The sequence below is a fragment of the Anolis carolinensis genome, chromosome 2 (assembly GCF_035594765.1).
Source record: "Anolis carolinensis isolate JA03-04 chromosome 2, rAnoCar3.1.pri, whole genome shotgun sequence".
NCBI lineage: Eukaryota > Metazoa > Chordata > Lepidosauria > Squamata > Dactyloidae > Anolis > Anolis carolinensis.
In genome coordinates this window covers 301,467,138-301,486,119 of record NC_085842.1, presented here as the reverse complement: position 1 = coordinate 301,486,119, position 18,982 = coordinate 301,467,138, and the positions used below count along the sequence as shown (strand labels likewise).

The window sequence follows — 18,982 nt, the reverse complement described above, 5'->3', positions numbered from 1 at the left end:
TGTCTCACGATTAAATCTAACCGCAACCGAGTGGGCTAGCATGTATCCAGATTATCCCACATTTAGTGTGAATGATTCTATTGAGGGCCTAAAATCTTATATGAACATACTGCAACAATTAACCCAACTGAGCCTAGGTAAAAGCCTCTGTCCGTTATGGCAAATTAGGGATCCAAATCTATGGTTTTTCTTTGATAAATGGGCCACAAATTATCACCCCGGCAACTACCAGTGTGTCGGTGTGGGTTATTTGACATTCCCAGTTCAGGTCTTACACAAAAGGCATCAGCGCCTGAAACGGGACATTGTGCAAACAGGCCCTCTAGGACCAGAATGCTCGGATGAGGTCATTATTAACAAGGCCCTGTCAGGTTCAGAAGCCTCCCGTGTAGGAGGAGGCCTGATCACAGGCTTGTTGACCCTGGGTGCTTACCCAGGGATTGTAGCTCAAGCAAATCGTAGAAGTGTTCTAGGCCTGACTTGCCGCCTTGAAAAGTCCATAAATGCCACTGGTAAAATTTTCCGGGAAATCCAGTCTGAAGTAGAAGAAATCAGCCAGATGGCCCTACAGCATAAGTTGGCCCTTGACTACCTACTGGCGGCCAGGGGGGGGTTATGCGCCATGGTTAGAGGGCGTTGTGTAGTGAAATTTCATAACTTGAATAGTACTATTGAAGATGACATCGAGTCATTACAAAAGTTAATTTACAATAATGTCCAGGAGATAGAAGGTTGGTCTCCCTTCTCCTGGGTGACTAGCTGGTTACCCTCAATAGAATGGTTGAAGAACATATTGTTGATAGGGATTTTAGGATTGTTCATTGTTCTCATAGTTATGTGCTGCACTCCAATAATGATGCAAATGTGTACTAGGTGTGTCACACAATCCTTACCTGAAAAAAAGATAGCCATACTCCAAGCCAAGCGGGATTGGATGGAACCATAATGCTTTGCTTCAGCTTTTGTACATGCGCTTCGCAAAAAGAAAATGGGGGAGTGAGGCGGGAGGTTAAAGAACCCCAGGAAATGCCATATATGGGCAGAGATGGCAACGGCTAGCGACCCGGGTGCATAAGCTCACAGAAACATGTGATTTCTGGGAAATCACGTGTTTCTGAAGAAATGAAAGCTAAAGATAAACAAACAGCGCATGCGTACGCAGGCGCTCTGAATGATTTGTGAGCACGGCACAGAAAGAGTGCAGCCGGCCTGCTGGTCAGCACTGATTGGGCAGCGTCACAACTCTAAGCCAATGAATTTGCTTGTGGGCGGGCATAACCCGAACCCTGTAGTGTGTATAAATATTTTCTCAGCCCGTCACTGGGGGTTCTCCCTGGAGAAGCACTTACTTTGTGCTAGGGGGAACCCTAGTGGCCATTAGCGAAATAAAACTGCTTTCTTGGAATTCCTTCAGTTGTCCGTCTCCATTCCTCCACTGCGCTCAAACAAGGACCGGAGCACAAAGGTTCCGCTACAAGGGGGCAATCAGAAATTGCAATTGCATTTGGACCTCTAATTCAAATACTGACAGTTCCTGAGTTACAACATCTGACTTGCAAATGACTCATAGTTAAGAACGGAGGTGAGACAATAGGAAGTGAGAGAAATCTACCCCTTGCAAGGTAAATTAACTCCTGCAAGAATTATCATGGGCACAAGGTATTTCTATTGAAGCTTAATCACCAATCCTTGTTTCCACAACAAGCTGCACTTTTCAAAATCCAATGATCACAGCGACAAAAAAGTAAGGTGAAATCTTCAGAAAGAGGCACAGACAGCAAAACAAACACCACAGGGGTGTTAACCCTTTCCTATGCTTTCCAAAACTAAAGAATATATATATATTGACTGAAGTTACATTTTAAGAATGTATTTGTTCTGATTTACAAACAAATTCATCTTAGGAACAAACCTAGAGAACCTATCTTGTTCATAACTTGGGGATTGCCTGTAAGAAAAAATACATTCTATGTTTGTCTACTCATAAGTAAACCCCAACACAACAGCCTTCAAACATGTGCAACACAGTCCTTCACAATAGTGTTCATTCTTGCTATTGTTTTCATGCTTGTTCATCTCCATGTCACAGCATTCAGGTTTGCAAGGCCACACAGCTCATTTCTATGCAACTACTTTCATCCTTACAAAGTATTATGTCTCAGTTATGTACAGTTTATTTCAAGTTTGAGTACCCCTAAGTGCAATCTTATCTTCAAGAACAGAAATATGCAGGCTACATTTGGAAATCTCATGAAACTTCATTTTTCTTGAGTATTTTTGGAGATTGGAAACCTTACATTCTGAGACTACAACTCTCAGAATCTCAAAGCCAATACCAAGGGGAACTGCAGACTAATAAGCAACATTTTGTGAATTGATTCATTTTCCCATTAACAAAGGCTGTAGTTAACTGACGTTATAAATGTAATGCAAAAAGTAACAGGATTACATCTTTTGTGGTGTAAATGTAAAGTTTATTGCTCTTAAGTTATTTTTATATGGAAAAGTAGCTATGGTTCAAGTGTTGTTTATACATTTCTCTTCCTGCTAACTTGTGTTCTTATTTGGGAATTGGGGGGTGGGGGTGGAAAGGAATAATTTTGTCATTTCAATCTATAACTGCAGCCAATTACTTGGGGGCCTTGAAATTACATTTATAACTAACTACCTTTTATATACAAAAAAGCAGTTAATCAAGCTCTGGCTGAATTCCAGTGCTTTGCAATTTATGATGCTGACCTTTGGTTTATAATTTATTTGTTAATACCATAGAAGTTACAGGATCTGGCTGCTGGCGTCCCTAGAGATATGAGATGGGCTAGGCATAACATTCCTCTGTGTTGCTTAAGGCCTGCCTTGTGAAAGAAAGAGCAAAACAGACCAAAAGAGTCAGTCTCCAGAGGTTCAGAGACAGAGAGACTGCCAGTTGCTCTTTCTGATTCCAAACCAGATTCCCATTGCAAGAGAGGAATCTGTTGTTTACAGTTGCTGTGTAACTCAGTATTTCTGTGAACATGAAGGTAAGATAATTGAGACAATGCTAGCAATGTATAGCCTGGTCAGCTTTCATTGTTGTTGTTTGACAGAAAGGCACAGTGTAGTAGCAAAGAATTGCAATAATTTGGAGCTGGGAAGGAATGGGAATGAACTCTGGAATTGAAACATTCTAGGACACATGCATTTGCATTTGCAAGCAGCAGTATTGATAGCAGCACCTACTTTCAGGAAAGCTCATGCTTGGACCTTGGAAAATCAGACTAAATGTTAACCAACACAGTTGATTCTCTCTCTCTTTTCTTTCTTCACTTTTTAGGCACTTGAGATCTTTATTCTCTTGCAAATATTGGGCAATTTTCCTGTTTTTTCAAGGTAAGTACTTCCTTGATCTTGTCAAGTCTTTTATTTGAGACTGCATTTCATTCAGCACAGATGGCACACCTGCATTACTTTTGGAACTATAGCTTCCAAATGCTCTAGAAAGTGTGGCTGCAGCAGCTGCAATTCTCTAATTAGAATTGGTGGATGCAATTAAATTTCTCCCAACAGTCACAACTAGGCTTTTAAGTACCACCCTTTTGAATGCTAAATTCTTGCACAAATGGTTATCCTTGATCGGTTGCATCCGCATGGGTAATTTCTTTATATAGCCTCAGGGTTCAACTCGCATTTGGGTTCTCCCCAATGTTCTTATAGCGCCTTTAACTTCCTCTATGTTTACAAGTCTCACTTAGTGCACTTTGATCAGCCCATCCTTATGTTTTTTTTCTATTGTAGTGTTTTAACTTTGTCTTATTAATGGTTTGATTTTAATCATATGTTTTCATTTTTCATTTGTGCATTTTTGGTATTTGATGTTTTTGTATGTATACTCTTTTGCATTTGTAAGCCGCCCTGAGTCCCTGCGGGGAGATAGAGGCGGGGTACAAGAATAAAATTATTATTATTATTATTATTGTTATTGTTATTAGGCTTTTGTCTGCACCAGACTCTCTCAACCTTTCTACCCTTAAAATAATTTTCAGGTCTCGGAGATCTCCTGTATACAAATTATCAGGTCTCAAAGCTCACAAATCCAAACATGATTTTAAAAAAGTCATGATCTCTTATGGAACTTCCAATGATTTGCAGAACCCCAGGTTTCTGGGAAACTGGTTAGGAAACTCTGGTCAACACACAGAAAGAAGGGAAGGGTAGCTATCTTTTTTTTCTTAGGCAGGGCTCCTGCATTTTGAGCAACTGCACTAATGGCAAGAGTCAGCTGTGAAATGGGTATACAGAACAGTTGCAGCAAAACACTGTTTTACATATTTAATTTCTGGCTGCCAATCAATTAAGGCCATTACTCTATGTGAAATGCCTGTGTAATCTAGGTTTAATAGTAGGCTGTGTCATAAATATCCTGAGACACATCTGCTTGATTTTGAAGATGGAACAGCCCCCCAGATCTTACTTGGCTACAGTCCACTTCATATTTGGTCATTGATTTCGATCTGATGGGAGCTGGAATCCACTAGCTTCTGAACATCCATGGACATGATAAGCCCTTGTCCAAACACGTATTGAATAGCTTAACCTGAGCATCACAGCATCTCCACAATGGAAAAAGCACTTCCTCAGTAGACTTATAGCCCCGTTGTAACCATGTTCCCTCAAAATTATATCCCACTGAATTTCATTAGGTTTTCTTAGGCAAGAAATACTCAGGGGTGATTTTGTTAGTACTTTCCTCTGAAATCTAACCTACAGTTTCTGCTATTCATTGATGGTCTCACATCAATTGTAGTAATAATTAGGGCTGACCCTACTTATTCCAAGTTTAGACAGGATTTGGTACCTTGGGGTATTTAGACCCTTAGGAGTAATTGAATGCAAGATAATAAATATGGGATGTCTCAAGACCACATCTTATAGAAAGCAATAGAGTAATATGGTGATAATGTTTTCAAAGCAGAATAGAAATCTAGAAAAAGCAATGCTTTGTTGCAAGTCCTGTTCTATAATACTGTATATGTAGTCATTTCACTGGATTTCTTTAAGTGTGCAAATACTGCATAGGACTATAAGAAGCGGCTTCCTACCAAATCAAATTATTTGCTCATGTAGTTCAGTACTGTCTGTACTAGCTTCCCCAAACATAAGGCCCTTCTAATATGCATTGTAGTCTAGCTCACTAGGGGGCACTAGATTGACAAAGTGCTTGTCTATTATTCTAACTAACAAAAAATATATTTGGAGATGCTAGAGTCAGAATCTTGTACTTTTTGATGGAAAGCTTATACTTTTTCAGGGGAGCTAGACACATTCATTCTACAATCCTTGACATTTTCCTCTTCTTTATACATAATCCAATAGGCCTTATTCTTCAGTTAACTGCAGATGGAATTCATTTGGTCCTTGGTCTGAGTGTGATGGCTGTACTAAAACTCAGGTAACATGTTTAAGCTTTTCTCATTTGTAAATTATGTGGCCCCTCTTTTTAAAAAGTCATGAAATAAGCACATTGACACATGAGCTTAGAAACATTAATGAGCTATACTTCCAAGAATCTCCCAGCAGTGTGAGGGCAGCATGCTGACAGCTCATTAAGAGGGAGCCCTGAGGATACAGATGACTGGGAATTTTTGAATGCTGTTTATATTTAATCCTGTTTTAGTGTTTGCATATTTATATATTTTAAATGGTATACTGATTTTTTAAATATTAAGCCACTTTGGGTCTCCTTTGGGAGAGATAAGGCTGGGTATAAATAAACATAATAATAATACAGGAAACCTTGTGGGATGGCAGCTTATGACCAGCTATGGAAGGGGATGAAGCTGGGCATTTCATTACCATATCCTCCACTGTTCCCCAGTTTCTGGACCTCCATCTGATAAGGTCCTTAGTGAGGAATGCTAGGAGTTGTGGTCCAGGGCCACCGGAGAGCCACACTTAGGCCATCTTGATAGATCTATTTTCAATTAAAATATGTATTTGTATGTGTGTATGTGTGTGTGTGTGTGTGTGTGAGAGAGAGAGAGAGAGAGAGAGAAAATTGCCTACTTAAAATCAGTTATTTTACTTGGTCCCCTATGCTGAAGCATAGATATCAAAGAACTAGATAACTTCAAGGGAACATAGGGATGTCTTGACCAAGACCACCACATAATAATGGTAATAATTATTCATATGTCATCAAAAACTTAAAGCGAGAACAAAAACATGGAAGGGAGCCTACAGTTTATTTTACTTCAGTCAACTGAAATGTAGAGTGGCTTGCTCAGTTAGTTTTCAGTAATGTTTGCAAATGGAAATCTAGTTCATTGACGTTGAAATGCTGCTCCGAAGTCCAAATGCTTCCAGAAGTCCTACTCAACATGATCATTGGTAAGATATTAGGTGAATTGAAACCTAGAATATTTAGAAAGCCAACTGTTGAGAAGCACTGGTTTAGAGCAAAATCTGCAATCTTTGATAACATCCCCCTGGGCTTCATTTCTCATTAATATGACAAGTGTAGAAGGGCATCACTATGTTTTTGGAGATTTAGAGGGGTTTGTAAAAAGGGACACCCAGGAAGATCATGTCTATTAATTACAATTAATATTATAAACAGCTGTGTTTTTTCAGGGTGTGTACCATAACTTCTGAAGTAAGTCCAATTCAGTTCAGCAGGACCTGTTTTGAAATATATATGCATGGTCCCATTGCCTCAAACTGCAAGCTTGTGAGTTTGAGTTCTATGGATTTTACTTCTATCAAAATGGGCATGGGATTGCAGTTTCAATTAAATAATTTGAATTATTCCAGCTTTCCAATATTGATTGATTGCCTACTGCTAGATTATCCACAAAAGAATGCATCATCTAGGAATGGGCGGATAAAACGGCCTTTCATTTGCTGGTAAAATGGCCAACTTTTAAAACAGCAATAGCTCTCAAATTAAAATGCAAATTATTTTTCTCCTTGCTTATTTTATTTTAGAATTCATTACTTCAAGAGGAAAAACAATTTAGGAATGGGAAAATCAACCGGACTCTTTCATCAAGATTTATAGATTCTTATTTTTAAGCAGCCTTCCACATGTATATTTCTAGTTGTGCAGCACACAGCCTTTTGCTCTCAATAACACTATGTAACAACATTTTTAAAATGTTCTGTTCCTAGTTTGAAAGTGTTATTTCCCATTCAATTGTGCAGTACTTACTTTGAAAGTAGTTGATGTACCCCAGAAATCTGTTTTTGTGGCTGCCACAAACTATATTGAAATGGTTGAGATGTATGAGATATTCATTGAAAAACTATAGCAAAATGTGCTGTAGGATGTCCTGCAAAAACAAAAGGGTTTTACAAGTTAATAAACTTTTTCCATGTTTTTATCATAGAACCAATTAGGAAATGGGGAACCCCAGGTAGCACAGCGGGTTAAACCGCTGAGTTGCTGAACATGCCGACTGAAAAGTTGGCGGTTCAAATCCAGGGAGCGGAGTGAGCTCCTGCTATTAGCCCCAGCCTAGCAATGAGAAAACATGCAAATGTGAGTAGATCGATAGGTACCACTCTGGTGGGAAGGTAATGGCACTCCATGCAGTCATGCTGGCCACATAACCTAGGAGGTGTCTACGAACAATGCTGGCTCTTCGGCTTAGAAATGGAGATAAGCACCAACCCCCAGAGTTGGACACAACTAGACTTAATGTCAGGGGAAAACCTTTACCTTTACTAATTAGGAAATGACATTTATAACCCAGAAACAAAAAAATGTGTTACATAGTGTAATTGATCCAAGGATACCCAGTAAGTTTTGTGATGCAGTGGGAATTGGCAACAAAGTCTTCCACATCCATATTCAAAATTTCAGGCACTACACCTCACCATAAAATACATGTCATCATAGCTGCCAAACTGTATCTAGTTGATTCTGCTGCACTTTTCATAGTGACATGCTCACCACTAGCAAGCAGATTTGGTGGCATATATTTTCAACAAAACATGTAAATGTTTGTTTGGGGAGTAGGAGAAGGGGGGACTTAATTGTTATGTGCCTTTAGGTCAGCTTCAATTTTTGGCAATCCAACCAAAGGGTTTACTTGACCAGATTTGTTCAGGGAGAATTTCAATTGCCTTCCTCTTAAGACAAAAAGTGATTTGCCCAGGTTCACCCAGTAGGATTCCACAGCTAAGTGAGGATTCGAATCCTGGTTTCCCAGAGTCCTACCATACAGTACTCCAACTTTTCTACAATTCTGACTCTCATCTTGGGCAGAGGAGAAGTAATTTTTCCAGGATCTATGTCCATATTTGGTCTCTTTCAGGAGGTATATAATAGGGGAAATTCTCTCAGGTTTCACATGTGGAAGTGTTCATATCAATAGTGTCATTCTGTTTGTACAGTTGTCTTCTGTATACACAAATTCTACATCCATGGATTCAACCATCCACAGCTTGAAAAATCTTCAGTTAAAAATCCCAAAAGACTATATACAGGACATCATTTTCCTATGTCGTTATCTATAATGGGATTTGAGCATCCATAAATGTTGGTATCCATGGTAGGTCTTGGAACCAAACCACAGTGGATACCAAGGGTCTCCTGAGGTCTCCTCAGCAATGCGGAAGATGGAAAGAAAGAAAAACACTGAAAGAGGAGTGTGTCTCTTAACAGAAAACTAATATCTCATTCCCACCCCTAAATAATTGCTTTTGGATTTAGATTCGTAGAAGGACCATAGCAGTTTATGGACAATATGGAGGACATCTGTGTTCAGGTAGTTCATTTGAAACTCGCCCATGTGTTCCTACAAGAGGATGTCCATCAGAAGAAGGATGTGGTGATCGTTTTAGATGTTCCTCAGGTATGTTCTTCCAAAGGCCCTCATGATACTTCATTCAAGGTTCAACAACCAATTGAGTCTGTTTGAAACAAGACAGGCAGTTTCAGATATCTAAAATTCCACTGTGCAAATTCAGACAGTGCTTCCCAAAGAAATGTTGAAGTTTCAATTGAGGAAATTGTTTTCAAGCCAAAAGCAGAAGCTTTTCAGCGTTCTTTTGTCTTGCCACAAAGAGGGATATGAGCAAGCAGGGATTAGTGGAGGTTGTGAAATAGAGGTGAAGGTGAAAAAAAGTCATGGGAAACTGATTTTCAGCAATTAATCCATTGCTTAAGAAAACATCAGAACCAAAGTAAATTCTTGTGGAACAGACAGATCTGACAGTTTTGCTTCATTTCTCTCTCGCATTGTTTCAATCCTATGTTTTTTCCATTCTGTTCATGAAGAAATTTGCAAATTTAGATAAGTTTACATAAAAAATGAAACATGAAATCTATCTCTACTGTCCAAATTCAGCTATTTTTAGAATGGATTATACCCAGGTAACATGTAACTATTAAAGAACATCAACAAAACAAAAACCATATATATAGTGAAGATAGTATTTTAACACACTTCAAAGTCACTATATAGATAAACAATCACACTATTAGTATTAGTGCCTTGTTGTGCTATTTGTTATGCTACTCATAATTTTCTTTACTTTTGGGGAGGACCCCTTAGATATGAAAAATGATGTAAAGTTTGGGGAAAATGTCAAAACTTTGAAAGTAACTAGACAACATAGTTTCTTACACTCTTATCTATGAAATATTATTCCCACTTACAGAGTTATTCTTAGATTATTGTTCAATACCTCTTCATTACAAATACAATAATGTTAGGTACCCATTGGCATATAGTCCCTCCCATGTCAGTGGGTGGGGCAGTGATTCTGGATTGATTTTTATTACAAAGGAATTCATCAAGGTTCTCAATATATTTTGTGAACATGGTTCAGTACTTTGGATAGCTCCTTTGAAGTTTAAGCTGAAACTCAAAGCAGATTCATGGTCCCATTGACATGAAAGCCATTGAAGGTGACTCATTACATTCAAGCTATGGGCAGATGTTAATAGCTACTCCATTTTGAAATGTAAAGGAGCAACAAACTTACTTAGACACATTTCATATTATATTCAGATGTTGGGGAAGTGGTCATGAAGGGGATTAAGGCAGTTCTCTAGCTGCATCCCAAAAGCCTCATGATTATCTGTCTTTACGGATATAATAGGACAGTGCATTAGCAGATCATTGGTCTGCAATAGAGATCATGACTGTGAAGAAGATGGTGCTGATGAAGACCGATGTGATGAAGTCAAGACTATCTGTAAAAATACGGAACCACTTTTGCCCCCTCCTAATATTGAGTTTACAGGAAGAGGGTAAGTTTCTTTCCTTTCCTTAAGCTAAGTCTTAAGTTTGAGCTTATACAAACAGTGTGAACTTCCCTATCATTCTCATAATATCCCATGATATTTTAATAATAATAATAATAATAATAATAATAATAATAATAATAATAATAAATTTCTTAACTGCCTTTCCTCGAGGCTCAGTACAACACAGTGAAAAATACATCATTATAAAACACTATGTAAAATACATATGGTAAAACATATTTCTATGAAATACATATATTAAAATACACAAAACAAAGATTAAAATATAGTAGACACAAGATATGAGTTTAGAATTTATAGTTAAAAAATTGACTGCCTGCCAGAAGAAATAGGTCTTCAATTGTCTCTTAAATTCTGACAGATTATTTTACTGTTGGAACTTTCTCATTTCCGGGGCAGCCAATGAAAAGGTCGGTTGACAGTGACAGTTGACAGTTGGGTTTTTGCTGGCTGGAGTCGACACACCCAGAGGACCTAAGAATTTTGGGTGGATTGTATGGGAGAAGGCGATTCTGTGGGCAACCTGGACCCAAACCATGTAGGGTTTTAAAGGTCAAAACCAACACTTTGTACTTTGCCAGAAACTAATTGGCAACCGGTAGACTGACTGTAGTATAGTTGTAATATACTCACTCACTCCTGGATGTTTGTGTATCTAATCTGGCTGTCATGTTTAGAACTAATAGAAGGTTCTGAACTTTTTACAGAGGTAGCCTAATGCAAAGCACATTGCAGAAGTCTAAACTTGAGACTTCCTGCATGTACGCTGCCATCTTTATGATATCAAAGGAATGGCAAGGGGAACTAGAATTAAGCTCATTCAGACATTGATCTTCTGGAGCTACAGAAAATGTTCATGGTTTCTGATAAAGACAGAGTCCAACAACCTTGTCAATGGCTGCCAAAATCGCTGCACGATGTCTTGCGTCATCGGGGGCATGGGGAGTCCAGCACCCAATGCCCCGCATTGCCTGGCTCCAGATTTTTGTTGATCCCATGGGAAAAAGTGTCAACGACGAGGCTTCCCCCCATGGCTTCCTATGGCAACATGGGAAGCCTCCCATATTGCCGTGGTGGCAGCATGTGCCAGATCCACCCTACTTCACACATGGATCCCCGCCGGTGTTGGTTGATGGGAGCCGGTGGGTTCTGTGGGTGATGTAGGGTGGAGCTGGCACATGCCACCGAAAAAATACCCTTGTGATGAGGCGGAAAGAGCAGTCAAATAGGAGAATGGTCTGTGCTCTTTCACCTTTATCTCAAGATCGACTGCTACTGAAGAGGAATAGCTGTTAAAAGACAACTCCAAGAACTGTAATGTAGCAACTGGAGACTAATGTTTGAGGTTGAATTCTCCCTATTTCCAAATACCTACACATTGCTTCTCTATCCAGTTGACTTCCTGGCTCTCCAGCACTTGGGCAATGACATCAAGAATGAAATATTTTGCTCCTTGGCTACATTCCAGCTACAGAAGGTGACAGGACTGGCAATTGATTTTCCAAGGCTGCCAGTCATGTCCTCAAAAATATGCCAGTGGGTGGGATAGTGAATTTGAGTTGGCATTTATTCCAAAGAAGCTCTCCAAAGTGCCTAAATCTGTTTTGTGAATATGTGTCATGCATACTGCTCTGTCTTCCAAAATAATGAAATAAATGTTTAGGAAGAACAGCTCTGTGTTTCCATAACTGTGTAGGTGTGTTTGTAGAAAAAATTGGCACCAGAGACATGGAAAGAATATGGTAGGTTCCTAAATCACACACCCACACACAGAAAGAGAATAGTTAGTGTATGTTTACCTAGGCATCCACATTTGACAATAATGGGATTTTAAAAAAAGTTTAGTGTTTGTATGTAGATGTCCATAAATCTGTGTATTCAAAGTTGTGGGCTAAACCTGGAATAAATTCAAGCCCTACTATTATAGAAACTGAAAATAATTATTTCCTGCAGTTCTGCAAAATTTAATTTTGAATGTACAGTATAAAAGTATCAATATTTAGTTCCACCATTGCATCCTAAATCATATAGTTAATGTTACTGTCACTGACATAGCACTTGTTGATTACAGCTATGATGTTCTTAATGATGAATTAAAAGCTATAGTCATTTACACTAAGAGTTTCGGTGGTCAGTGCAGAAAAGTGTTCAGTGGTGATGAGAGACAATATTATCGGCTGAGTGACAATATCCTTGCTTACACATTCCAGGTATGTTTGTTTTATTTTAAGTGTCATATAATTTTCAATGCCAGGAGAAGCTTCAGAATTCTCTTTGGAATATTTTTTAGCAAGATATGTAGAAATCTGCACTTTTGAGACCGTTTAGTTTTCCTGCATGAATTTTTATGAACTTTCATGATCATTTTTGGCTTGTCTGGATAATCAGCATTTAAAAATGGTTAATCCTTTCCTAAATAATTTTATTTTTTGCTTCTGATGTATAATTATTACATTTAAGTGTGCACTTTAATTGAAAAGGGAATTGAACTGTACGCTAGCAGAAAAAGATACGGTTAAAGTTTTATAGATATAGATATATTTACCCACACAGTGGCTATGAATCTGTAAATCTGTTTAAACACAGATAGAGATAAATGCAGGTAGATAGGTGCAACCGGATTCAAAGCACATTCACCAAGATCTTCCTGCCCAAATAGGCACCACATTCTGTCTGATCTGGGAATCTAAGCAGGGTCACCCAGGAAAATACTTTGATGAGTATTCCTTGCCTAAGAAAACCCTATGAAATGCATGTGGTTGCCATAAGTCAATAGGCAATTTGAAAGCACATGCGCACATACATTGAACCTCATTCAAACTTCATAAACAATGTCAACATTGTGGTGGATCAGAAGGGATTTGGAGAAGTGGTCATAGTATGTGCACCTCCATACCCTGTCCTTATTTTAAACAACCATGTATTTGGGAGGAATGCAAAAGTGATATGGCTCATAAATTGGTTTGTCAATTCCTAGCAATGACCACAGGCCCCATATCCTTATCCAAAGGTAATTTTAGTGATGCAGGAATGGTCATTCAGCACTCTGTAATGTTAATCTCACCTACTCCCTTCACATCTCTTTATTCTCCCACAATTAAAGACATTGGTCTCCTCTCCTATTAGTTCTTCTTTAATCTCCCTAGTTGAGTACTTCCTCCAATCCAACATTAATTTGCCATGTTGGCAGCTTCAAAAGAATAATAACAGCATTTTGTTGGCCAGCTTGGCAGAATTAACAGATAATTTTGGAAAGCCATTTCAAACATTAAAAGTAATATAATTTCTGTACTATAATGTTAGTTATAGGTATTTTGAAATTTATATTTAATTGGTGGGAGTCTCAGGTATTCTTGTACTTTTCCTTGGACTTGCTGCAGAAGCAAGCCAGTTTGGTATCAAGGGGGAAAATACATTTGTTTTGTGGAGAGGGATCTATTTATGAAATAATACTTTTAGCTTTATTTTATAGGTTAAAATTGAAAATGACTTCAGCACTGAGTTTTATAATAGTAGTTGGTCATATATGAAAACTACAAATTCACGAATGAATGAAAAGAAGAATCACGATTACAGAAACAATGATTTTGAAAAAGACCGTTCAAAGGTAAAAAAAATCTGTTTCCTCACTCTTGGATAAGCAGAAAGATTAGGCCAGCTCAGATAGGGCCACTTTTCTTGGAGAAAGGCAGCAGCATCACTAGGGTAGGTGTCAAGCAGTGCACTAATTTGTTTATCACCTCCATGGAAGGATAAATTCAGTTTTGTTCAGAGTCCCAGCCACTGTGGGCAAAATAACAGTCCCTGGTGGTGATGCCTGAGAGCAATTGGTTGAAAGATAGATCACTCCACCCCTCATCCATCTAGTAGAAGACCTTTTCTTATTATGTTTTTTGAAAACCAAATGCCATATATTTCCATGCTTGCAGCATCTTAAAGGGTTGGGGAATAATTATGTGGCCAAACAGCTTTGAAGGCTCTTCACTTTGTATTACAGAATAGTATGACTGGTGAGACAATTATAGAGTCCCAAAAATAACTATTCCAAATCTTTAAATAAATATGAATACAATGTTTGGAGTTTGCTCAGAATAATGAGTTATCTGACATCATGTTGAATGGCACCAGGTAAAACAGGATAACAGGCCTGATCAATGAGTGTCACAGCAACAAGATAGTCCATTAGCCTGACTTAACGTAGGGCAGGTTCCTATGCCCCTAGAATTAAACAGTATGCAGTTCCTTGTTTAACAAATAAGCACAAGTTATACGTCCTGTTTATCAATGCTTTTCTGTGATTATGAAAAATAGTTTCTTGATTTATGGGTCTATATGCTTTGCCTTTCCAGAGTAACTTCCTGATGGTTATTGAAAACAGCGTGGAAGTTGCTCAGTTCATCAACAATCAGCCAGAATTTCTCAACCTTGCTGCACCTTTCCGGGAAAGACTTGCAAAACTTCCTTCCTTTTATGAATACAATGCATACCGAAAATTAATTGAAGATTATGGAACACATTTCCTGAAGTCTGGGTCTTTGGGAGGCTCTTACAAAGTTATATTTCATATGGCAGCAGATAGTGTCAAAGAAAAAAGTAATACGCTAGGAGACAAATTCCAAGTTTTAAATTAAGGGGGAAAAGCCTTTTGTTCTTATATCTAACCAATTAGGCAACCCTAAAATATTTTCATTTTTTGAACATGCGGAAAATATATTCCAGTTTGCAGGCATTCAGTCCATAAAGCCTGTTGATATTAATGACAGAGTAATTTACGCAGCGCAGCAGTAGTTGGATGGAATCAGTGGAACGCAGAACAAAGAGACATCAGAGACGATAGTAAAACTATATACAAGTTTTACTGAAAGCAGTAATAAAGACAAACAGACTTGCAGACAATAGACACAGGACTTAACACCTAGGCAGACAGCACTCAACTCAACTCAGAACTGAACACAATCAGCAATGCACAAACACTTGTGTCTGGACACTCCCCAGTTCCAGCCACACATCAAGGACACCACAGCTTCTTAGTAATTAACTCTTTCCAGACTATAGAATACTCTGGATGATGCAATCAGTATGCAATACAGGCAAGACACAAATTGCATTTAAACACTACCAATACACAAATCCCACATTAACAATTAACAAGAGTGAAAACTTCCTATTATAATATGTTGTTATTAAAATCTGTTTGGGATGGCAAGATATCCAGTCCAAATATAAATAAGCTTGAGTTGATTTACAAAATAGATTTGTAACATTCTTGTTAGTTTTGATGGTTCAAAGAACATATCAGAAATTGATAGGATAAATAAAACTCATTGATAGGATGGGGTGAGAGAACCAACAGAATCAAAATGTCTTGTAAAGCTAGAAGACTTTATAAAGGGAGGAGAAAGTTGAGAAATCCATCAGATGGAATGGAGAATCTTTGGCTTCCAAATCTCATGGACTACAATTTGTAAAATCTCTTACAATTTGAAGACTCCCATTGGTCATGTTGGGCTGTACAATAAATAATCAGAAGCTTAAGGGTCCACATGTAATGAGAACCATTTAAAATAGAAAAATAAGTCACGGCATAAGTCCATTCGAGAAATCTATACTTAAATCAGTTTTAAGAAGATACTACTTTATGGGCCGGTCCATTAAATTCCACCCCCTAGCTTCATTCAGCTGATATCCACACCATTAATTTTCATGCATGTATTAAATACTTTATTTTCCAAGGAGTGTGGCAACAACTGATACATTGATAAATTTCCCTTTCCCTTTATATATTCTTCTAGTTTTGAAAAATGTATAGATACTGGGTTTCCTAGTCCTTGGAAATGAGAAAAAGTGGGCTAAATCATTTCATTAGCAGATCATTTAATAAGTGTATCCTCTTTGTGTAAAAGGATAGATCCCAATTGCTTTGAGAAACAGGATCCTGGAACATGTATAAATTATTACATTTTTCCTTGCACTGTCAAAAGTAATGGTTGTGTTTTGCATTAGGTATGTCCACAAGAGACATGTACAAATGTACTTCATCAGGTTTTAATTTGTTCATTGTAAAGAAGACAAAAACAGAATGTAAAAAACTGGATGAGCTGTTGCGTCAATCTTCAGGTAATTCTATACTTCTATCTTATGTTAAGAGGAATCTGCAGCTTCATGCAAAAGCTAAGACTCTCTCCTGAAAACATACAGGCCTGAATCATAGTGACAATTTCAGTAGTGTAGACTTGTTACATCAATTATTATAAGGATAGTCAAAACTTATGCAAATACTATGGATTCATTTGGCTTCCTCTGGCAGGGTCTACCAAAAGCAATCAGGTCTTAGCTTGACCAGAGTTGATGCCTAACTGTTTGCAATCACCACACTATCCTGAACACATCCAGTATCTCATTTTAGAAGCTAAGAAGGGTTGGATCTAATTCATACTTGAATTGGGATAATCAAGAAATAAAAAATTCCTCCAAGCTGGCCTTGGAAAAAATCATGCCTGAAATCCTGGAGACCTGCTCTCAGTCAGAATTAACAGTATTAGGTTAAATGGTTTTGACTCAGGGTGCATTTACAGTATAGAATTCATGCAGTTTGATCCCACTTTAACTATAATAGCTGAATGTTCAGAATCATGGGAGTTGTAGCTTTACAATGTCTTCAACTTTCTCTGCCAACTACAAATCTGAGGATTCCATGACAGTTAAAGTGCTAATAATTCAATTATATATAGTAGAGATACACTTTAAGTGTTAGGAAGTACAATAGTAAGTTCTGAAGTGCAGACATAAATCACGAAGCTCCCCACAACTTTCCCCCTAAGGAGAATCTGGCAAAAGTGTAGTTATCTGATTTGAACTGTGTCAACAAACCAGGTCTTGCAGTTTCCATCTCTATCTGAAACAGATTGTCTGGTGTAAAGCTTATAACTGTTAATTGTCCATTCAAGATCAAACCACTCCCAAATCCTTTGCATTTATTTATTTATTTCCATCATTTCTACCCCACCCTTCTCACCTGAGGGGACTCAGGGCAGCTTACAAAACTGGCAATTAATGGTGATACATCATAGTACAAAAAGTAAAACATTGAAACAGTTAAAACAGTTATAATATACAATATTATATCCTCCTCCTCCTCCTCCTCCTTCCCACCTGCCATCTTTGCCTCCACCACTGTGGGCCTTGGTATGATGGCCACTGTGATAATTGGAGAGGGCTCTTGTTTGTAAACTGCAACCTTGACCCCCCCATACCCTCCAACATTTCGCAAATGAAAACTGGGATGTTGCTGCTGCTGCATGCCTTCAGGTGTCCTGACTTATGGCAATCTAAGGTAACCTTATAGGTTTCCTGAGATTGAGAATTTGCAACTCACCCAAGATCATCCAGTGGGTTTCCAGGGCCAAGTATGTAATGAAACCCTAGAGTTGTAGTTCAAGCCTCAAACCACTACACTAACTGGCTCTTTAAATGAATCAAACTTAATGAAATTGCTAGGGACAGTCCTAAAGTCTTAATTATATATTCAGTCATAGAACTGAATATGCACATATTATAGAGTTGACCATGCTAGCCCTACTCACCTCTGTCTTGGCCTTGTCATTGCTATCCTGGTTCCCTGAGACATTGACTTTTCCTTGACAAACAAGTCATTCAGACTAGAGCCTTTGGCCTTGATGGGACACACAACCTTCAGGAATGCAGCATGCTCCAGCAATTATTCATGTTTATGCATATTAAAAATATAAAGATTTATGATAGATTTGTCTGTACTCTACATATGTTCACCTGCTTTCACATATGTAGTTCTTTTAATTTCTCTTCATGAACACCACTAAGATTATACTAGTCATCCCATTTCATCTTCTCTTGCATTTCTATTGTATCACACATTTCTTTTTGTAATGTGGTATACTTTCCATATTTCTTCAGGTAGCTCCTCTAGTCGGATAAAAGCAATCCCATTTGTACAGGGTGGAAGCCCTGGAGATGTAGCTGGCCTTAGCTACTTGGATTTACAGAATCCAGCTGGCAATACTGAAAGATATGCCCGCTGGGCTAGATCGGTGTCTAATTCTCCTACTGTAATTAAACAGAAGGTAAGATGCTAATTTGTTCCTTTTATCTGATGAACTTACTCCACACAGTCAAAAGACAGGGTTTTTAAGTGAATGGAAGCAGGATGGAGATTGCTCTCTTGGCTTCTGACCTCCTTTTGCTGACCCTGTCTTCTAAACAGACCTTTCGTGCATGATAAATTGCAGCCTGCATGTGTGGTTGAGAGCTCTGCAAAACACTGATTCCCCAGTCACATTGCAAGGATCTACATGCATGCAGCATGTGTTGTATGTGGATTTCTCTGCCGAGCTAGTTCCTGGATGGGAAACTACCTTGGAACTATATTTGCATATTCTAATCAAAGTCAAACTACTTTAAGTGTCCATGTCAGGAGCACATGTTAAGCTTCTTCTGGGAATTACAAATATAAATATTAAAAATATTTGCAAAGTTTCCATCCCGTCAAGGAGGAAGGAGGTCTTGATCTGTCAGAAACAAAATAAAACTGTAAATAATCATATCATTGTTTACCCCTGTGCAGTAGTAATAGCCAAAAATTGTTAAAATATTTGGATTTTGCAGAAAATGTGTCTTTTTTGTGTGCATTGACACAAAAGCACCACAAAACCAGGAGGCTTTTGTGCAAGAAAATACCTTCAAATTTCCCCC

At 38.2% G+C, this 18,982-nt stretch overlaps 1 protein-coding gene across 1 annotated transcript in view; it reads left to right on the top strand.

The window, feature by feature from the left end:
* The first annotated feature begins 2,775 nt into the window (after positions 1-2,775).
* The window catches only part of c7 (complement C7), a 29,572-nt gene continuing 13,365 nt past the window's right edge, over positions 2,776-18,982 (top strand). Inside the window, exons 1-10 of the mRNA XM_003216232.4 lie at positions 2,776-3,020; positions 3,314-3,369; positions 5,353-5,428; positions 8,693-8,834; positions 10,087-10,237; positions 12,327-12,465; positions 13,728-13,862; positions 14,605-14,848; positions 16,259-16,372; positions 18,188-18,354. Coding sequence (XP_003216280.2) covers positions 3,015-3,020; positions 3,314-3,369; positions 5,353-5,428; positions 8,693-8,834; positions 10,087-10,237; positions 12,327-12,465; positions 13,728-13,862; positions 14,605-14,848; positions 16,259-16,372; positions 18,188-18,354 — 1,230 coding nt within the window. The 5' untranslated portion in view covers positions 2,776-3,014. The remainder of the gene's footprint in view (positions 3,021-3,313; positions 3,370-5,352; positions 5,429-8,692; positions 8,835-10,086; positions 10,238-12,326; positions 12,466-13,727; positions 13,863-14,604; positions 14,849-16,258; positions 16,373-18,187; positions 18,355-18,982) is intronic.